At 37.4% G+C, this 23,006-nt stretch overlaps 1 protein-coding gene across 1 annotated transcript in view; it reads right to left on the reverse strand.

Moving 5' to 3' along the window:
- Positions 1 to 6,297: 6,297 nt before the first annotated feature.
- The window catches only part of LOC308683228 (autism susceptibility gene 2 protein homolog), an 80,777-nt gene continuing 64,068 nt past the window's right edge, over positions 6,298 to 23,006 (reverse strand). The window contains exon 3 of the mRNA XM_081353579.1: positions 6,298 to 6,734. Coding sequence (XP_081209705.1) covers positions 6,435 to 6,734 — 300 coding nt within the window. The 3' untranslated portion in view covers positions 6,298 to 6,434. The remainder of the gene's footprint in view (positions 6,735 to 23,006) is intronic.

The raw sequence follows: 23,006 nt of genomic DNA on the forward strand, positions 1-23,006 counted from the left end.
TTTATTTATAATGTGCAGTGTGTTATTTGACATTTGATTAAAGTTTCTGTATCTGAATAAATGAAAATCTTAAAACACTGTTTATTTCAATCGTATCTTTGTTCAGTTGTTATTTATTCATGGCAATAATACTTAAAATAAATGTGAATAAAATCTATGTTTTTTTAGTTTTTTATTACCTGGAATTTATTAATTGGAATCGAAATTAGGAATCGATAAGAATCGGAATCGATAAAATAAACGATACCCAACCCTACTAGGCTGTGTGTAAATAAGAGGACATACTGATCAGGACAACATCGGCCCAGTGTCCTCTTCGGCAGTGTCACACTGTGTACATTTCTCACACAAACAACTGAACACAGCTCCCAGCGGCAAGGCCAGAGAATGTGTGTTTGTGTCTGGCCAGATGGGCCTCTCAGCATGCCACTGCTGTCACACACACACACAACACTTCACATTCACACATACTGACTCATAAACACATGTCTTGCACACACACAACCTTCCAGGCAGATGACAACCATGCTAACCTCATCTGAGCATGGGCCTGTGATTAGTGCATGAACGCAGACACCCACATGAGCTCTCTATGGTAGGACTAAGCAACACTGTCAATATTCAATATGTCAAACAGCCATTGTAACCAATTATACTGTAAATGTATAATGTAAGTATTAAAACGTACTGTACAATTATTTTTGTTAAATGCTGTATTAAAAAATTATCAGCACACTGTTCTTCCCAAAACTGACACAATGTATAATATATATTATTTATTGTTGTTTACGCCAGTCTTCAGTATCACATGATCTTTAACAAATCATTCTAATATGCTGATTTGCTCAATGCTCAAGAAACATTTCTTACCATTATCAATGTTAAAAGGTAATACAATACTTGTGTGGCAACTTTTTCTTTTGTAACATTATAAATGCCTTTACTGTTACTGTACTTTTTATCGGTTTAATGCATCCTTGCCGAATAAAAGTATTAATTTCTTTAAAAAAAAAAAACTAATTTGTACTAACCTCAAGCTTTTGAATAGGAGTGTATAGTTCTATAAACAAAAAACTGTTTTAAAGTTAAAAATGCTAGAAAACATATCACATTTTAACGAATCGCTGAGTGATTAAGTGATTAATTGAAACAGTCTGAACTAAAACCAAAGGCAATTGAATGCTCTTAAATGCTATTCATTTTGCTAATGAAGTTTAAATCAGAGAAACAATTGATATAGAGACATATTGGCACAACAAATCTAATGACACAGGAAAGTGTGGCCATATAAGAAATGGCTAAAATAAAAAGTGCATTAAAATCGCTGCAATATATATCGCCCAGCTCTAATCTAGGGGGTCATGTGGGTGCACCAACCAAAATCATTCCCTGTCCTATCTACTACTCATATCAATATAATGTCAATATTTTTCGAATTTGTCACAGTAGTCAATAACAGCACAACAGAAGATAACTTCATTATCAAATCAAGAGATAACTCCTTTAAAACACAACACTCTGAAGTGAACCGTACATACAGTAGTTGTGACAGCTCTCATAATTAATATTTCTAAACATTCCAGCAGCCTCTAATTACCACTGGGTTATGAGAGAAGCATGTTCATATATCTCTGTCATACATGCCTATAAGAGCTTGACAAAGAGGTGGATGTTTTCTTTTCCCTGGCTGCAGGGTTTTATCAGGAGAAGGTAATGCATCATGGATCTGAGTCTGCTGCTGGGGTTATGTTTATATCTGGCCGCTGTTTGTGAATCTGGGATTTACTGCAAACAGAAGAGAGCTAGATAGCCCTGCCTATGTGGCTTTGGTCTACCCTCCTGTCTGAACATGTCTCTGCCTATCTGCACATGCACCACATTATAAATGTATGAATGAACTAAACAAATTCATTTCATTTTTTTAAATATAAATCTATCTATATACACTATAAAATGTACTTCATTCATGTGATGGCAAAGATGATTTTAATTTCACATGATCCTTCAGAAATCAAAATGGTGTGGTGCTGCTTCATATTTTTATGTTCTAGACAGTTCTAGATCAAATGTGAGCATGCATTTACTCATCCGACTTGCACATAAACAGATTCAGCATTTCTCAAAATGAATAAAAACAGTGAAATGCAAACTTAGAATATTACGCAAACCTGCAATAATTGAATATGTTAAATAAAACAAATATACTTGATGTATTTAATCTCATTTATTATTATTCGCCATTGTCTTTGCTGCTGACTTTTGATGATCCAATTCGACCTTACTAATAAATAAAAATAACTTCAGATAAACATCACATTTGTGTTTTTGTTTGTTTGTTTTGTTGAAGTAAGAGTGTTGAACTTTCTTCTCCTTCATCATAGTCAGTTTTTGTCCATTCAAGCGCTGTCTGAAGCAGCTTTCTGTCCACATGAGTAGTGTGATCATATATTGTAACCAGGGTTTGAAATTTACTTTTTCTCTCACCGGCCAATTTGGCTACTACATTTTTAAGTTACCGGCCATTCAGAACTTCTACTAGCCAAAAAAAAAAAGGGTGAAAAAAATAAATAAATAACCCAGATTAACTACGTCACAGCTTAGACGACCTTCCCCAGCAAAGTGAGTAAACATTATAACACGTCAAAACGGCTATTTTGACAGCGTTACCCACCACAGATGATTTTTACCCAGCATTTGGCAGGTGTTTGTAACCCTGATTGTAACGCTAGCCAAAGGATAAGAGGAAAACATCAGATGATGTGTTAATTGCGTGATAGATAGATAGATAGATAGATAGATAGATAGATAGATAGATAGATAGATAGATAGATAGATAGATAGATAGATAGATAGATAGATAGATAGATAGATAGATAGATAGATAGATAGATAGATAGATAGATAGATAGATAGATAGATAGATAGATAGATAGATAGATAGATAGATAGATAGATCCCCACGACCCAACATAGAACAAGCGGTTTGGAAAATGGATGGATGGATAATCATGTTTTCCTGGCCGTATGTGAAATGAGTACTCCTCTGGATCGAATCAGCCTTCCCCAGGGTCGCCCGCCAGATTCCCTGTTTTTCTAAATCAGTGCTCTTCACACAGGCACTGTAGTGGACAGCTGTTCAGGGCTCTGGAGAGGGCAGCCAAGGGTTCTGAAGCCAAGACTGTGAACAATATTTTGTGTGACAGCAACATAAAGGTGAGTCAGAGCTGTCAACTGAGTCAACTCACCAGGAAACATTGAGACCCATCTGCTGGAACTTCAAACCTACATACACACACACACACACACACACACACACAACTGTAAACTTTCTCACTCACACAATCACACACACAAGCAAAAAATTAAATATGGGCTCCTTGTGTGAAACCCAGTAAGAAAATCAGATTTTAAAGTAGAAATCAAAATACAGTAGTAGTATAAAACACATAGTTCTACAGTCATGTACTACTTAGTGTAAGAATTCTTTTTTTGAAGAAGAATAAGTAAAAGAAAAAAATATTATTTTATTTAGCAAGGACACAATAAACTGATCAAATGTATATGTTACAAAAAATGTCTACTTCAAATAAATACTGTTCTTTTGATTTTTTTTATTTATCAAAGAATCCTTAAAAAAAGTATCATGGTTTCCACTAAAATATTAAGCAGAACAGCTGTTTTCAACATTGATAATAATGATAAATGTTTCAAGCAACAAATCAGCATATTAGAATGATTTCTGAAGGATCATGTGACACTGGAGTAATGATGCTGAAAATGCAGCTTTGCCATCAGGAAAAAAACGTTTTAAAATATATTTAAGCAGAAAACTTATTTCAAATTGTAATAATTTAACATTACTGTTATTACATATGTTTGATCAAATAAATGCAGCCTCAGTGAGCATAAGAATCAAAAACATGAAAAAAAATCTCGATCTCAAACTTTTGAACGGTAGTGTACATAGATACAGAATATACATAAACTGATTATGAAACTGTGGTTAACAAACCACATTGTTTAACAGAATACGTATTCATTGTTTACAAATCTATCATAAACTGTTATATCCATGAAACATTTCCATGTTTGATACATGCCCTAGAGGTCAAACTCACACCTGTGCAGCACAATTTTGGGGAGGGAGAAAGCAGATGAAATAGTGAAGAAAAGGAATTTAATTCCTCACCATCCAGCGTAACTCAAGTTTATGGCCATTGCCTTGGAGTTTGATAAAAGCTTAAAGTGTCCCAGCCATCACTTCCCTCAGCCTGCTCCATGAGAGATGGATTGTCTGTTCTTAATTCAGCCATGGGCAGAATACACATGATGAACAAGAGAGCTGGGAGCTCTCTCTCTCTCTCTCTCTCTCTCTCTCTGTCTCTCTCTCTCTCTCTCTCTCTCTCTCTCTAACAAGGACAAATGGTACCTGTCTACAGCTTCTATCTATGGAGAAAAGTGTGTGTATGCCTATGAAAGTGTGTTTAAAGTAGGGATGCACTGATATGAAAATGTTGGCCGATACCGATAACTGATAATTATTTATATTTGAAAGCCAATAACCAATATTTTGGCAGATAAATCTAAATCCGAAATTTGTATTACATTTTTGAGAGCCTGATTACAAAAACAAAAGTCTCATCATGTCCCAATCACACAATCATAATGATGTTCTCATTATAATTTTATGTAGACTATATGACAGGGTCATTCTTTTGAGCCATAACCTTTTAATGAATGAGTTACATGAATCAGTTCAATACAGTGATTCACAGCTCACCGGAGAGGAAGCTTGTCAGCAAATAACAATTTTTTGTCACACAAATTTACTGAATGACTTTACAAGGCTTAAAATAAAGTGTATGAACCACTTTTATGAGAAATTGCATTTATTGTGTTTATCGTTTATGTGTGCTTAATATCCCCTAAATAAACATAATTATACTGAAAAGAGTTGCCAGGACATTGTAAAAAATATAATATTTTAAGAAAAAATCATACTGGTCTTGGAACCACATTAGGGTGAGTAAATGATGACAGAATATTTTTGGGGTGAACTGTTCCTTAAAGCGTACATGAGTGTGTGAGTGAGTGTGTGTGTGTGTGTGTGTGTGTGTGTGTGTGTGTGTGTGTGTGTGTGTGTGTGTGTGTGTGTGTGTGTGTGTGTGTGTGTGTGTGTGTGTGTGTGTGTGTGTGTGTGTGTGTGTGTGTGTCTGTGTGTGTGTTCAATGTAGCGTGTGTGGCCATCAGATTGCTTGCTCTGTAGTGGCAATTCCTCTGTGTAAACATGCCATAAATACTCATTAGTAAAAACAAGAGGATGTCACAAACACACACAAACACAAAGAGCAAGAGAGCAGCACCTCGCAGCAACAATAACAAGAGTGACTAATTTAATTAGCACCATAAAACAAGTCAAAAAAAGCCGGAGCCAGTTCGCTCCTCGTTCATCCTTAATGACGGAGTTAATCAGCAGTGTCTTTACACATCTAATCTTAGAGGACACAATCTCTATTATTCTCTCTCTCTGCTTTAGCACTTTTGGAAATCAGTCCACACTTTTGTCATTGTATAATGTCTGAAAGCTCCAACAAACCACCAGCCTGCCTGTAAAACCTAGTATCATATTAATTACCTCCTTCGATTAGATCGGTAATAAGTCTAACACTGTGACAGAGACGGCTAATGATCATCGACAATTACTTGATTCAGATGAGCTCTGCCTTAATGGAGTCAGATTGGCGCACCTCTTCTGTTGTTCAGTCATTCTCAGTGAAGACATAGACACTATACACACGGCTTTGAGAAATGAACATGACTGTAGGTTTGCATTATCTCAGTACACAATCTAATCATGATTTAATTTAGTTAAAACATTCATAAAAAACACAAAGCAGTGCCTTGAGGTACACTACAATTAGGTGCAAAGGGAACAGACAGTAGCCCATCCAGAACAGGGTTATTATCTTTGACTAAAACAAAAACTATTAAACCTATTTTTGATCATTTAAATAAAGCTGAAATAAAATAAAATATAAATATTAGATGAAATAAATTAGAAATAAAATAAAAATGAAGGAAAAAAATATAGAAATATTAACACAGTTATATAAAACGCATATAAAACACGGATGGATGGATGGATGGATGGATGGATGGATGGATGGATGGATGGATGGATGGATGGATGGATGGATGGATGGATGGATGGATGGATGGATGGATGGATGGATGGATGGATGGATGGATAGATAGATAGATAGATAGATAGATAAAAACTATTATTACAACTATTTATAATTTCGCAGCAGAAATAAACTTTATTCAAAAGCTCCGTCTGACACCAATTTTACTCCAACCATATGCTGAAGCTCATGCACTTGTGGGAAATCAATAGAATGTCTTTAATCTACCAACAAAATCTGCCAAATACATCAAGGCTCCCAGTTCCTGTTTGAACAGATCACAATCATGATTTTTGGACAGATGTAGCGAGCTAAAGTTAAACTCACAGGTCGGTGTTTCTTCTGCAGGTGTTTCTTCTTCTTGCTGTGTGTATGGGCCAGGTGAGGGTTGTTCTCCTGGTCTGAGTGGTGGTGCTGGTGGTTGTTGTGGTTGAGTCGGTCTTTGTGTAGGTCTATGTTCAGTCCGTTCGGCACTCGTCCGGGCTTCTTCTTGCGCAGCGGTCCCGCCTGGTTCTGCCTCCGCTCATGGGGCTTCAGGGTCATGTCCTTCTAACAGAAAAAAAATAGATATGAGTATTCTGGAGTAAAGGTGACATGCAGAAAATTACATCTTTTCCTTTCATAATAAATCTTATGATGCACAATTCATTAGTAGAGGTTACTCTAAAGAGAAAAAATATTTTAACAAAATGCAAGAACTTTTAAGCCTCTAAAATGGCTTTCCTGATTACTGACTTAAAGGGATGGTTCGGAGTAAAATCAACCTAGGGTCCTTTGCACCATGACCTCGAGCCCGGACGTCGACGTCACTTCAGTGGTTTGGGAAAAGCATGTAAAAGTCCTGGCAGAAAGCGATGCAAAAGGATGTAGTGTAACGACAAATTATAATTTTTTCCGAAGTGTTAACAACTTAGTGTTAACTAATAATTGTTGCAAACAAAATATTAGTGCATTCCTGGAACTGGGCGTCGTTACACTAAATCCTTATGCATCGCTTTCTGCCAGGACTTTCACATGCTTTTCCCAAACCACTGAAGTGACGTCGACGTCCGGGTTAGCAGTAGCATGAGCCGCCAGGCAAGTGTTATTTAAATAAACTCCTGATGTACTTACAAACTTTCCAATGCCTAAGTACAGAACCTATTTGTACTACTGTATAAGTTTGGTACCATTCTGGGCATTATTAGTGGGGTAATATACGAGATACATCATAGGATCCATTAGTGCCTGCACTAAGCCATCCGTCTGATATCTCTAAATAAGCTCTAACTTTAATAATGTTCAAACAAGGGATAAAAGGCTTCTGGGGGGGTGACATTTTCTACTAATATTCAAATAGAAAACAGTTATTTTCAATAGAAATAATATTTCACAACATTATTTATTTTGATCAAAAAAATGCCTTGGTGAGCAGAAGACACTTCTTTCAAAAAGCATTTAAAAAATATTACTGACCCCAAACTTTTGTATATTCTGTCTCATTCTGAAATATGTGTAACTTTATGGAAATGAGTGTGATGTAAATTAAATGCACATGCTGTTTCATGTCTTTAAGGACCAATAATAAACAGTATGAAGACTATTCCTGCTATAGACCGGATATACTGTTTGTGCTAAAAGACATTACACAACATAAGCCGTACACTCTCCAGTAGGCGTACGCTTGTCTACCTCCAGCAAACATTGTTCTGCCAAGCTGCTAAATAAAATAATCTTTACCCCACAGAAAAACAAGTGTTCTGATAAAAGGAGTCTGAGGAACGGCAGAGGAAGCAGAGGCGCAGTGCTCCGGTCTGACACAGAACTTTCTCATCCACTGAGAACTCTAGACAGGAAGATCAATATTCAATATGACAAAGCTCGTCTCTGCAGGGGAGCTGTGTATCACCATATCTCTGCTTACGGAATGAATCAATTACATTATTATACTCCAGCTATAGAGAGATAGATACTTCTTGTGCTGAAAACTGTACACTACAGGAAGGAAAAGTGAGACATTCAATACAGTTCAGAGTAGGAACGTCTACTAGAAACAGCACAATGACTTGGCAACTTGTAGCAATGTCAGTGTGAACAGGGGCTTAGCCTATATTTATAACATCTAATGCAAGATGAAAACAAAATTATAAATATATATATATATATATATATATATTTCCATATTATAATTATTTCTGAAAAATCATGTGACACTGAAGACTGGAGAAATGTTGCTGAAAATTCAGCTTTGCCATCACAGGAATAAATTACATTTTATGATGTATTCAAATTGAAAACTTGTTTTTAAATTATAATATTTCACAAAATTGCTATTTTACTAGCCTAGAAATCTAGACGCACCCTAGCGGCAGCAAAATGTATTTTGCAGCCAGGGTAGTCTAGCAACTCTCCATTGACTTTCGAGCTGCAAAAACCTAAATTGGGTCAGGCCAATCACGTCGTGTATAGAGTAGGCGGGGCGGGCTTAACATGATGACGACAGAGTTGCGACGGTTACCTGCCACTTGAAAACAAAGAATGACGGCTGCTGCTGGCGAACATCTTTCGAATCGGATTTGGCCGCGACTCTGGAGGACTTGGAGTTAGGTTTTTCTTTGAGAAAAGAGCATAGAACAGCACTTAAGTCATTCTTAAAAAAAGGAATATGTGTTCGTAGTTTTGCCGGCCAGATATGGCAAAAGTTGAATCTATCAACTAACGTAAGCTCCGCTGTTGGGAAAACGCTCTGGTTGGTTGTAGCGCTGTCCTATTGCGTGCAGAGGGAATTTGAAAGGGTTGAGCCGTGTCTATGGTGAGTTGCCAGACCTAACATCTTGATGTAGGTCTGGCTTGCCAGGCTACTATTTTATTGTATTTTTGATTAAATAAATGCAGCATTGGTAAGCACAAAAGACTTTTTAAAAAACGATTCCCAAACTTTTGAACAGTGGTGTGTATAAGACAACAATTCTGAGTGATGAACCAAATGAATCATTGAATCTGAAGCTGACAGTTTGTAGTGATTCACAAAAACTAATCTATTCTAATGTACTTTTTACTACTGTATCATAAGATAAAAAGGGATTGCAAAACTATTCAAATCACACATTCTTTAGGAATTGCAATGACAAAATAAAAAGTCGAAAAAAGTACAAGAGGGAGCAGACCAATTACAAAACGATGGGCAGCAGAGTGCTGTTTAATGTAAAAATAATGATCTCATGCCTCTCCACTTGGTCAAAGTTTGCATATCTTATTTCAGAGATGTAGAACACTGTCCTTTTTGTCTAATTTTCAAGAGCTTCGCTAATTTCCTTAAATGACAGCTCCTTTTATGCTCTTCATTTTAAGCTCTGTGCGTGAGTGTGTGATTAAAAATGAGTAATAGCTCTGACAAATGTTTCTTCTCTTAAAAAGCCTTCAGATTTATCAGCAAATGTCTCTGTAGACCAGTCCAGTAAAATGAAACATAAGCAAGCACTGCTTATGTACAAAGTTGTGTGTTTATTTTGCATCACTCCAAGCCCATAGAAGATTAAATCCACCATTTCTCAAACGTAAAGAAATGTGTTTTTATGTATCTGATGCAAACCGAATAAACCGTGCAAGACGCAAACCTTTTATGTGTGTGTGTGTGTGTGTGTGTGTGTGTGTGTGTGTGTGTGTGTGTGTGTGTGTGTGTGTGTGTGTGTGTGTGTGTGTTTGTGAGCAGATACACCATCAGCCCTCATCCGCCTGCGGGGCTGATCCATCATGTTAAACTTATGTACTAAATCAGATTACATGCTTCAGAGACATTACATGTTTAATAGCCTTGTTCATGTACTTGAAGTCAGAGACATCAAAAGAGCTCTCAGCTGAGCAGACGGAGCATGTCAGGACTGCAAGATACAACAGGCTGATAACCAGCCATCAACTCTTCAGCTCTGATAGAGCACTCTGGGTATTTGTGCTGAGGGACAGCCTCTATTCATTCAATTTCTCTCTATTCAGCGATCAGAATCATTCAGACTCAAAAAATCAAGCTGAGGTTGATTCACTTCAGCTGCTTGAGAGGAGAAGCTCTTCTTAAACAACATCTAGACGAGACTGAAGGTATGTTCAGTATGTTAATGGGAAAACTCTAGTCCTATCAGTTACAGTAAACGTGCAATTTAAAATTGGCATGAAACGGAAGTTGCGAATGGCTTCTTGAACAAGAAAAACTGTAGGGCGAGACTTGATTTTGTCCAATGAGAATTTATTGGATTGTTAGGGGAAATTACTTTGATTAAAGATTAAGGGGAGACACGGCAGGCAAAAAAAAAAAAAATATATATATATATATATATATATATTGCGATCTCAAAATTCCGGCCAGTTGATAATACCTAGAATATCAAAATCGACTGCTGGCGGTAGATCCTTCTCCTATTTAGCGCCAAATCTCTGGAACAGTCTTCCTACCATTGTCCGGGAAGCAAACACACTCTGTCAGTTCAAAGCTAGACTAAAGACACATCTCTTTGACCTAGCATTCACATACAGTAATACATTATAGACTTCTATAATTCAATGTTAGGCTGCATAGATTAGGTCAGCTGGAACCGGGAGCACTTCCCATAAATCCTGATGTACTCGTTACATCATAAGAAGAATGGCATCTACGCTAATTTTAGTGTCTTTGTTTATCCCGAGGTTTTCCCGCAGCCTGCCGGATCCAGGCCGTATCCAGATCTGATGAAGGACCTTCGCCTGGACCTGATCGTCGGGAAAAAGCGTTGTCGGGAAACTCAATTCACGTATCTACCCCGAATTGATAAAATAAAATAAAATTCTGTATCAAAAATTATAAGGAAACACCAGTACTTTGTTTAGGCTTGGTTTGTAGGGAATTCCAAACCTGCGCACATATATTCAAGCGTACATATATTCAAACGCACATAACTATAGAACAAATTCTTAATGCGCATGTGAACGCCATCAGCGTTTCTCACAGGTTCGCGTTTAAAGTCTATGTAGAGAGAATGGTGTCGTCTTAGCGGCCCCTAATTTAATAACAAATGACCGTAGCAACGGAAGCGAATCAATCATAACTAACCTTAGCTGGAAAATAACTTTACTAAAGAACCGCTATAAAGCCAAAACAATCTCTGTTACCATAAATTATACGTTTATCTCTGTAAAGCTGCTTTGAAACAATCTACATTGTTAAAAGCGCTAAATAAATGAAGATGACTTGACTTTCTTTTTTTCAAAATACATCAGATTTTAATCAAAAAGGCCATAAGAGCGTACGATAAGCAATGCTGTATGAAGGGAGACTTTAGAGGATGGTGGAATCTAGGGCGGTCTGGAAACTGTCTGGAATGACAGAAAAGCGCAAGAGATTATTTAGGATATGGAAACTGAGTTTGTCAAGCATACTGAGCATGAACCTGAATGGCTTTTCCACAGCAATCACTTCCATGATCACTAGCGCTCGAGTATGTGCTGAACCAGAGCCATAGTCTGGGACACGGATGGGCCTAATTTTGTGGGCTTTTCTTCTGCAGGAACTACAATAATCTTTCACAACATGGCAAACTTCATTAATCCATCTGCAAGCACATCTGGCCCTAATGTGCATCTTTCAGTGTGAATTAAGTATAACAACATGTGATGCTCTAAAGCTGGCAGAGAAAACACTAGAAGTTCACTCTGGGAAAACATCTGACCATATATTTGATTGGGTTTCCTCATCTAACTTCTATCCTTGGAAAAAACATCAAGACCTACTTTTTTTGGTAAAGATCCCTGTTCGATATTTTAGAAGAAAGCAGCTGTGTTTTTCTTGTGTGTGTTTTTGTGTCTTTCAGTGCATTTTAGCATAAACTATTCTCTTTATCTTTCTTTCTTTGCCTGTAGTATATAGCACATACTGATTTGAGTGTTTATCAGTGTAACATTCAGAATGCAAAATTTTTGAATAAAGAGAAAATCATTTTTTTATATATATATTCTGCTTAATGTTAAGACAAAGAGTCATCAATTTCAGAGAATTGTTTGCATTATTATTATTATTATTTTTATATATATATATATATATATTTTTTTTTTTTTTTTTGCCATTTCCCAGGAGATTTAGCGAGGTAAACTCTGGATACAAGAACAGCCCTGCATTTACCCACAAATACACATAACACACAATCTCCCTAGAGTTCACTTTGCTGCCTTGCTTTCTAGAAGTTCTTCTTTTGCTGTGGGACTTAAAACACTTCCATACTCTCTCACACACAAAACATCACTCAAAAGCAGCAGCTTTCAAGTGCAAAGTAGGTTTTTACAGTCTACACAGGGTTTATCTTTCATCTGCTTCACCACGAAAGTGTAATGATGTCTGAACAGAAAGAAAGACACATTCAGACAACATCCAAATGCAGACTTGCCATCTCAGTTTTATAAGCCAAGTAGATTCTGAATGCAACTTTTTTGAATGCAAAAACATTACTTAACTCCACAGTTAACATGAACTAAACATTTATTAAATATGGTTTATTTTAATTTAAATTATTTTTAATAATAACAATACATATATGTGTAACAACTACCAGTTCAATAACGTGCTGTTTCTCAAACCGTGATAATAATCTAGCATACTTTTTCCTCTGCACTGCGCTGCTAAAACCTCCTCCTGATTCATTAGTGACACATAGGGCTGTGCACACTATCCTACAGATGCAGGGGATGCTGACGAGGCAACCAGGAAAACTCCCACTCCCTTTACCCAGTAGTAAATGAGAGAGACAGAAAGAGAACAGCATGGGAGACCTGCACTTCGATCCCATTCCGTGATTACACCCCTGTTCTACAGCAGAGCCACTCCAGGGATCAGTTCCCCTGCCAAGCGTAACTACACAGGCTTTTGTGAGATGGAGAGGGAGATTCTGTCCATGGCCTCTCTGTTTTATTAGTCTTATCTGTGGCCCTGAGGGAAGATATTACTTCTTCAGCAAAAAAAACAAAAACAAAGAAAGCACTAGCAGGAAAGCAAACTACATAAATGGTTGCTTTCAGACGCCGCAAGAAGCAATAGGCTTTTGTGACCAAGCAAGCACCGATTTAGAAAACATAACACAGCAATTTAGTTATATTCCAAAGATGGATGGAGGGGGTGAAACAGATGAAATGAGAGGGGAAAGGGACCCGTGCCCTCCACATGAGTGAGTAAACACCATACGTCCATCTGTCTTCCCACTGACTCCCAACACTGCAAAAACATGCGGTGTAGTCTATATGTCAATACTGTATATGCAGTACCCCTGAATGCTCTAGACCAGAAAACTGCCAAAACTTCTTTAAAACTTTGTTTTAAAGGGTTTAAAACTTTGTTTTAATAAAGTTGGATCACGCTTGCTGATGATTGATTAATCAAAGGCATTTGATTAGCAGCATCTGACTGCTACTTACCCTCTTAATTCCTCTGGAAGCAGTAAGGGTGCACTTAGTTTGTCACACATGGCTTCTCCATTTTGACCTAGTTTTTGTTAAATAAATAATGACAGTGTGTAATAAGTCATGTGCTACCAAAATACCAAATTTTAAGTTTGACAAGGACCAGATGATTTTTTTTATTATGTCCTGATATGTAAAACCATAAAATTCAATAGACTGTCCTTTCTTTTTCACATGAATATACTACATATGTATGCATATATGTAGTATATACAGTATATAGCATTTATACTGTATATGTAGTGTGCATATGTATATATTAACATTAAGCCACTCGAGGCTGTACATTACGGTGATTTTACATAGGGGGGGGGGGGCAATGGCCTTCAAATGCAGGTTAAAAGACGTCAACTCTATTACAACAAAGGTTAACCACCCTCCACCATTCGGCACTCATCAAAGAGAATATTTCATTAGCTCAACTCAATAAGCAATTCATAGAATGATAAGAGCCGGTTTAAAGATGTATCTAATTAAAGGCCAGGCCAATCTAAGAGTGTGAATCCTTAGAGGCAAAGGGAAATAAAGACCCCATATGGACCGAAGAGGTCATGCATGGATGGCATGAAAGGCAAACATCTTGTTCTGAAATCAATCACCATGACAGGAAGGGAGAGGGGTTTGTGCTTTGAAGCCCTCTGCCTCCATCCTCCCAAGTAATGGAGCTCAATCGCTGACAGATGGAGGGAGCGGCGGGGGGAAGCAAGCGAACGCATAAACGAATGAACGAATGAAGCAGTCTGTGTCCGTGGGGGGGAAGTAGGTCATTCATGCTTGGGCAGTTTGTACAGATTCACTGTAACAAAGCCGTTCCTGTAATAGCAGATATCTGGGCTGAACCGTATTTCCTTCACATTCTAGAACATTTTAGAAATAGCTTCTTTTTTCTTCCTCCAGGAGATGCATTACAGAAACATCTCAACCCAGAATCCTATTATATCTGTTTATTACATGGCTTGGCTGAATTCCAATGTAGAATGCGGTCTGTTATTTCTCGATAACAGACCGCTGCGAGCTATAACAGACCGTTGCCATGAAAAACAGCGCGTTGCTATGGACGCGGAACGGACTATTTTCTTTGGCGGAAGCAATACAATCGTTTTTAAAACTATAAACTCCTTTTTAAATCAATAATTTGTGTCAAATTAATTATTTATTTTGTAGGTAGCCATGTAATAAGCGGGATAATGTATAGAGAGGCGGTCGTTATAGCGAATAACAAGCCCTTCAGGCTGTCAAGACCCCTCCGCTTCGCGTCGGGGTCTCGTTCAGCCTGTCGGGCTTGTTATTCGCTATAACGACCGCCTCTCTATACATTATCCCTTACTTAGTAACCATGCCAATTTCTTTTAGGATCTCATTTAGAACATCTGTGATCTTAACTTTAAGTGCCCCAAATAGGCTTTTTTAAAGACTCCTCGTATTGTTTTTGAGGTCTCCAACAATAAGTTTACATGTATCCAAGGTCATAAACACTATATACAATATATACATAATATACAGTGCAGCATCACCTCTTTTCTCACAGTGTCTTAAATGGCTTGATCAAGAATTATCTGCAAAGTCTTGGTTGTGATTGTTTTACTGCTTACAGCGCATGTCGGAAACCAAACGCACATTACCATATCTGAACTTCAGTTCCGGAGGCTTCCTCAGCACTTGATACACAGTGTCAATTCGAGTCTGAGTCCTCAGCCTTTAGCATTCACAGCGCAGAAAGCAGCGTCTTCTCAACATTCAACAACACAAACCAAACTCTGCAGGCCTCAGCTTCAACTACAGTTTTTGTGGGCGGGTCAAATTAGACATTGTACGCATTCAGCCAGTGAAGACAACATGCTGCCATTATGCAAATTTGTAACAAACCTACAAAGGTTGGGCAGGAAGTAACACTGGAATTACTGACGACTAATTTCAGGCAGTTCAACTCTTTCTTTTGGGAGGCAATAACAGCTTTATAACACACTCCATGAAAGGTAACATCCAAAAAAGTATAATAGGGGCACTTTCAGACTTAAGGGGGTAGTACACCCAAAAATTTACACACCCTCATGTCGTTGCAAACATGTATGATCTCTTTCTTCTGTAAATTAGTCCATTTAAATTAGTAATACTGTAGTAGATGATTCTAAAACTAAACAACATGCAGACTGGAGTCTCTTGAGCGTGGTTGTTTTTGTACTAAATGATGAGCAAAATGCTCTACTGCGGTTCTAAGCAATACGATCACACCGCAAGATAAGAAGTATCAAAGACCAACTCAAGAGCACATCAAAGGCCGCACAACAGGTTGCTTCGTGATACTTGCCTTTTATGTTATGAGAGGGCAAAGTCTTTTAATTAAATTCACGTGAGACAAAAGAATCAATTGGTCCGAGAGCAACGTCTGGATTTAGCCCAGGCAATTAACATGATTATAATAGTCATTTAATTCCACGGGATAAAACACTTTTCCAACAGCTGGCTTCAGACAGTTTTTCAACATCAGAATGAAAAATAAGGGAAAGCTCAAAAAGGGCTCTGGGGGTAATTATTAAAAATGTAATAGCTTTATAACTGATGAGTACAAAATGATATGAATAATTATTCACAGCTTTCATGTTTGATCCCCAACCTATATGCTACGCACTGCAAGTAGTTCACATGAGGCCCATTCCAGTGTTTTACTGTCTTTAATCACAAAGCTTCATATAAAACAGTAATGTTAAGTTAAATTCAGTTAAAAAAAGTCAAAAAAAAAAGTGCACACTATCACAGTCCATTTTGATACCAAATCCATTAATTAACAACAATAAAGCCACTGTGTGCTTTCACACAGCCTTTAGTTTCAATATATTTCAATATAGTGGCATGGCTTCAGGTAAACTACTGCCATTCAAAAGTTTGGAGTGGATAATATTATTTTAACGTCTCTTATGCTGACTAATGCTACATTTAATTGATTAAAATACAGTCAAAACAAAAATACTGTGAACGATTATTACAATCCATCTAAATGAATGGCTTTAAAAAATGTAATACATAACTATGATGGCAAATATTTTTAAAACAGCAGCCATTATTCCAGTCTTCTGTGTCACATGATCTTTCAGAAATCAGTCTATTATGCTGATTTGTTGCTCAAGAAACATTTCTTATTAATATCAGCGCTGAAAACAGTTGTGCTGCTTAATATTTTAAAGAAAATACCTTGATCTCCTTTTTCAGGATTCTTTGATGTATAGAAAGTTCAAAACAATAGCATTTATTTGAAAAATAAATCTTTTGTAACATTATAAAGGTCTTCACTGTCAATTTTACTCATTTTAATGGATACGTCCTGAATAAAAGTATCAGTAACTTCAGTAGTATACATGGCTCAATGTGGGATATTTGTCTCCAGGTTACATCGCCTGTAGGTGGCGACAACTGCATGTCTTTATAAGTGAATGTGAAGTGAATCATTCATTTAACTGAGTGAGTCAATTAATCATTCACCCAATCGATTCATTCAAAAAAACTGGTCCTTACAATAAAAGGTACCCATTATAATCAATGATTCTGTCTACACTGGATGTGCGTGACATGACACAACAAATCCCAACGGTAAACTAATGCTGCATGCTATTGCTGACATACTCCAAGTGCACGTACTATGAAGGACAAATGGATTTGCAACGGTCGCTTTGTATAGACAGCCTCGAGCATCCGGTGTAGACACTGAATCAGTCACTCAAGCAATTTGCTACTTTTAGGATATTGCTAAAATATTTACAGTAAAAAATAGTATATCATTTTTAATGCTTTGCTCTTTTGTACTATATTAAAGCGTTACATTGACAGCCCCAGTAGTGTGGTGCAGTCATTTGTTATATAGTGTATGTAGTAGGGTAAATGGGCTGTATAGTGACAGTATACATTGAGCAAGTTTTATAGTAATGCAGTAGACAGTGTATTGTTAGTGAACATAGTGTGTGTTGTAGAGAGCATGTTAGTGGTGTAATCTAGTGCTGAGTAAGGCTGCAGTATGAACAATGTGCTCACTGAGGGCTCGTCCATTCACTGTGACACATGACCTGATTCTTCACCCACAGGCTAATTCGCCCGCACACACTCACACACACACAGTGTTACAAAAGCTTCTAAAGAAGAGCTCTGCTCCCCACTTATTACACACTCTCTATCAGTTTACCCTTTTAACCTACGGCTTTCTCTCTCTTTCTCTCTAGCAGCAGTGACTCATAGGCAGTAATCCACACTAACGCCTCAGGAGTGCTGAGGTTCATTACACATTCAAACACTCCACTAAACACACTAGATCCTGCAATCTTTTTTTAAGTTTGTGTGATTTTTATGCAGATGTCAAATCAATAGCTTCTAGACTAAAAAAACAGCCCATCCATCAGCAAAGTCTCCGATACTCTCCATCACTGGTTCATGCTATGGTCATTGTTTTTCGCTTCTTATCCAGAGAAGTCTCAGTGTTTTGTCTAGATGCTGACATCTTGATATGTTTCAAAGCGTGATGTTTTGGTCTCACAAGCTGTTTCCACTAGCATTCCATTCCATTTAATTTCAGATATTGCATGAAAAAACGCTGAATGGAAACGCCAAGATGCGCATAAAAATGCGCTCAATTGAGGCGGATAACTATCCGTTAAGATAATCTGATAAAAAAGACAAGTGCATAAAACTATAAATAAATCCCTTTATGTGCAAAAAAAAAAAAAAAAAAAAAAAAAAAAACTCTAACCAGTGGAACAATTTCAATGCACAGCATCTCAAATGTTGGTTTGGTCATTCTGAAATCCCTGATGGTTACTCCCAAAATATAATAACCTCCCAAAACAGTCTCACACGATTGCACACGAACGCAAGATAACATGACGGAGTTTATTGTGTTTCATCAGCGAAAAAAGAGCCACAGTGGCTTCTCTAATCCAGGAAGTGATTATTTTGTTCTCTTGAACAAATGGCATGGAAACTGGAAAACTGGAAACTTTGGATGGAAACATAGCAACAGGCAGGTTTGAATGTGCATAATATGTCCAAAATGCTGTCTAGGGAGGTAACTCACCTCAGTTTTGATTCACAACCCTCAACCCAATAAAAGCAAACTGTCATCAACTTCAGCACAAAGACCTATTTCTTATTTACTGACTACCCGCAATCCAGATGTTATAACTTATCTGTACTAGTATAGTACTGTGCCAATTAACAGTCATTATTTCAGTAAAAACACGCATCCTTTCTATGTAAATTAGGTTTATGATAGATTGTGCCTTGTTCACCAAAGTCAGCAGCATTTGCTGTTAAAATAACTTGGCAAACTGAATTTAATTATACAGAGATGCATGCCTGAGTACATTTTCTATTGGTCATATAATCAAATGATAAAGAAGAGCATAATGACAGGATACACAGAGTGGAATAAACTGCACTATTAGCAGGAGATATTCATTAATTGTGAATTCCCCCTCTATCTTTCGCACTCTTTTAAAGGAACACTCCGACTTTTTGGAACTTTAGCTTATTCACAGTATCCCCCAGAGTTAGATAAGTCCATACATACCCTTTTCATTTCTGTGCGTTCTGTAAGTGTTATTTGACGCACCCACCGCTAGCCTAGCTTAGCACAAAGACTGGATGTAAATGGATAATGGTAGCATACTAATCCCAATAAGTGACAAAATAATGCAAACATTTTCCTATTTACATTTTGTGATCTGTATAGTCACAGCGTGTACAAATAACAAGGCTATATGAGACAGAGACCAATTTTAATCGTATAAATACTGGGAACTATATTCTCACTAGGCGTAGGAGCACAGCTACTTGGGCGGAGTGGCTACTTGGGCGGAGTGATTAGCGCAGCACACGAGACGCCCTGTTGTTGATTTAGCTGTGCTCCTACGCCTAGTGAGAATATAGTTCCCAGTATTTATACGATTAAAAATGGTCTCTGTCTCATATAGCCTTGTTATTTGTACACGCTGTGACTATACAGATCACAACATGTAAATAGGAAAATGTTTGCATTATTTTGTCACTTATTGGGATTAGTATGCTACCATTATCCATTTACATCCAGTCTTTGTGCTAAGCTAGGCTAGCGGTGGGTGCGTCAAATAACACTTACAGAACGCACAGAAATGAAAAAGGTATGTATGGACTTATCTAACTCTGGGGGATACTGTGAATAAGCTAAAGTCCCAAAAAGTCGGAGTTTTCCTTTAACACATATTGTTTTTCTTTTTTTGGAGTTCAAGATCTTAACTGCTGCAGTTCTATTCTCCTATGTTTGTGTTTAGCCGAAAAACTGCAGGTCCTTACAAAAGAAGAGCAGTTAGTGCCAATATAACCTCAGTGTGCTAACATGCAAAACTTGCCTTTTGTTGTTGTACATTTTATTCAAAATCCCATATCAGAAACTGGGAAAAAAAAACACATCACACACAACCACACAAATATATGCCTGTACACCTTTTAGGTGACCTCATGCCAGTCCGCTAGCGGGATTCCATGGCTTGAGCACCTTGTGTCGATCAGGCAATGTTGCCTAGCAACAAGGTAGAGAAAGCAGATCATTAAATTTTGCTGATGAAGTCTAGCCAGCAACAGCCACAGAGCGAGAGATCTCATAGTCCATATTATCTTACACTGTGTCCTTCTCTAATTTATCTATACTCTGCTTTCTGCACAGTTCGGTTCCATTAACTACACTTTTAATTCTTTCTTTTACACCTATGCTCCACCTGCTCTGGCAATATTGTCATTTTCAGAGCAATAAAAAAAATATATGATCTGGCTCAATAATTTGTATAATGCTCTAAAATACTCAATTAAAGTCTGGAGACACTTAACTGAATTTATGCTGGTCATGATCTTTAAAATATTCCTGAACTAAATGTGGAGATTTAAAATTCTTGAATACAGTGCCTACTAAAAATGTCTTTACAAAATCTAAAAAGTGAAAAAAGTGAAGAAGAAAGAAAACCAGAAGGTCCAAATATGACTGGTAGTGTATATACTGTTCCAAAGGAAAAAATTCCAAACATGTTTAAGTAGGACAATTAAAATATATAATAATAAAAATAATAATAATATATTTTATTCTGAATTATAACTTAAGTAAGGGATAATGTAGAGCGAGGCGGTTGTTATAGAGAATACAACCCCGACAGGCTGATCACGACCTCGACGCGAAGCGGAATATTGATTTAAAAAGGAGTTTATTGATTTAAAAACAATTGCATTGCTTCCGCTAAAGAAAATAGTCCGTTACGTCTCTACGGTTAGAATCCTGCATCCATAGCAACGCTCTGTTTTTCATGGCAACGGTGTGTTATACTTAGCAGCGGTCTGTTATCAAGAAATAACAGACCGCATTCTACATTAGAATTCAACCAAGTCATGTAATAATTATTTATATTGTATTTAATGATTATAAAAATCCAACTGATTAATTTATTTTATGTAATATAAAAATTAATGATAAAATGTAATATAAAAAATTATTTTTTTTAGAATATCATGAACTGTGGTATTTGAACTCACTTCCTGTTGAAACCTTCTAAAATTAATAAGTAATATGCACAATGTCTTATTGGTAATGAATTCTGTTACAGATGCGTGCACGAGTTCAGACACTACAAATGGGTGCATTTATCAAAATGCATGTTCTAAACTGTGACTCTACCATCAAACTGTCAGTGTGACGTCAAAAGGTTCAAGATGTCACAAAGAACATGTTTCCATCCAGACATGCAGCCGCCCTGACTGCAAGTCCTGCTCCTTACAGACAGCTGGATCAAATCTCCTCTCAGTCCAACTGTTCCTTCAGTTCCAATAGTACGATTCCAAAATTCCAGCTGCATGCTAATGGGCTGATGACTCTAGAATTGTATAAAGTAGCATTTCATTCCATTCCCATTATACGTACATAAACCACCACAGACATACACAAACCCCAACCTTCCCGAGGGCCGCGACAAGCCACCTGCTCCTGTGCGGTCCTGAGGGGCTTTAAACTAACAATGTAACGCGAAGCCTCTCACTCTCCCTCTACACTAATTAGACCTGAATCGAGAGAATATCACACCAGTAAGAGACGGCATATTTAACACAAACATGCTCTGTAAATACCCTCATCTTACCTCAAGTGAGCTAATGAGATTTGAGAGATTCATTCGGAAAATCTCACTGAGTGTGCACAGACTCTGAAATCCTGGCATGACTGTGGTAAAGACGTACGTCATGAGCCAAATTCTTCAACAACCAAAAAAACAGTTTTGAGTGAAGTGGTCCAAACAATGAAACAAAACATGAAGAGCAGCTCAACACAAAAGAGATTAGATAAATACAAAGTGAAAGCTTTGGCTCTACTGCATTAAACATGCTGAGACAGAGAACAGTCTTGTCCAAAACTGCATATCAAAGTGAATTGAAAATCAGACTTATTTTTCCAACATCTGTCTCTAGTAGTTTTACCCTCAGACTCTCTTTTTTTGTCTTCTCTGTGTCTCAGTGCCATTTGCAAATCACTTTTACAATCACACACTTAGAATTGGGGATTTGAACAAACCCTAACGTATGTATTAAAATTCAGTGTGTTATGTTCCGCGCATAATATCCCATACCACGGACATGAATGAAACCTCAAATCATGTGGCTAGGTGAGGAGATGTGAGAGATATTACTTTACTACGCAAGCAAACATAACAATTGTTGCCTGACAAACAATAAAGCAGGAGAAAAAATACATATAAATCAATGTTGACTTTTAGAAGGTAGAATGTGGCCATGTTATATATCTAGAACAGACTTTGCGTCAGAAAATATTCCCTGTAAGGCAGCACACATAGGTTTCGGAGCAGAGAACACACACTTCACATGTCTTCCAAATATCAGCTGAAATCTTGTGTGTGATCTCTCACACCAACTAAAGTTCCAAAATAATGACGTATCAGATTTTTTTCAGATTGCTCAGATCTCATGCCTCTGCTGGAATCCGGGAAGACAGACAGCCAGCTGGTGCGTTTGGAAAGGTGTCAAACACACATCTGCAGTCACTGACAAGTCAATAACGGCTAATGAGAGGTTTAGAGAGGTTGTGAGTGGCATAAACACACACACACACACACAGTCAATCATGTAAAAGGGTTATTATTTGGCTAATTAAAGTGTGCTAGTTATTGTTTGATTAGGTTTTAGTTCCACAATTAACAGGTACTATCTATAATCACACTTCTCTTACGCACATCACATGGAAGTAAACAAACAGCATATTGTGTTTACACGGCACGGCTGAGAGACGTTTGTGAAGCACGTTCGACAGAAACAAGCAGTTGTTATGCCGTAAAGTCAGCCTTCCGTGACAAAAACAAACCC

This window comes from Scardinius erythrophthalmus, assembly GCF_964197995.2.
Source record: "Scardinius erythrophthalmus genome assembly, chromosome: 23".
Lineage (NCBI taxonomy): Eukaryota > Metazoa > Chordata > Actinopteri > Cypriniformes > Leuciscidae > Scardinius > Scardinius erythrophthalmus.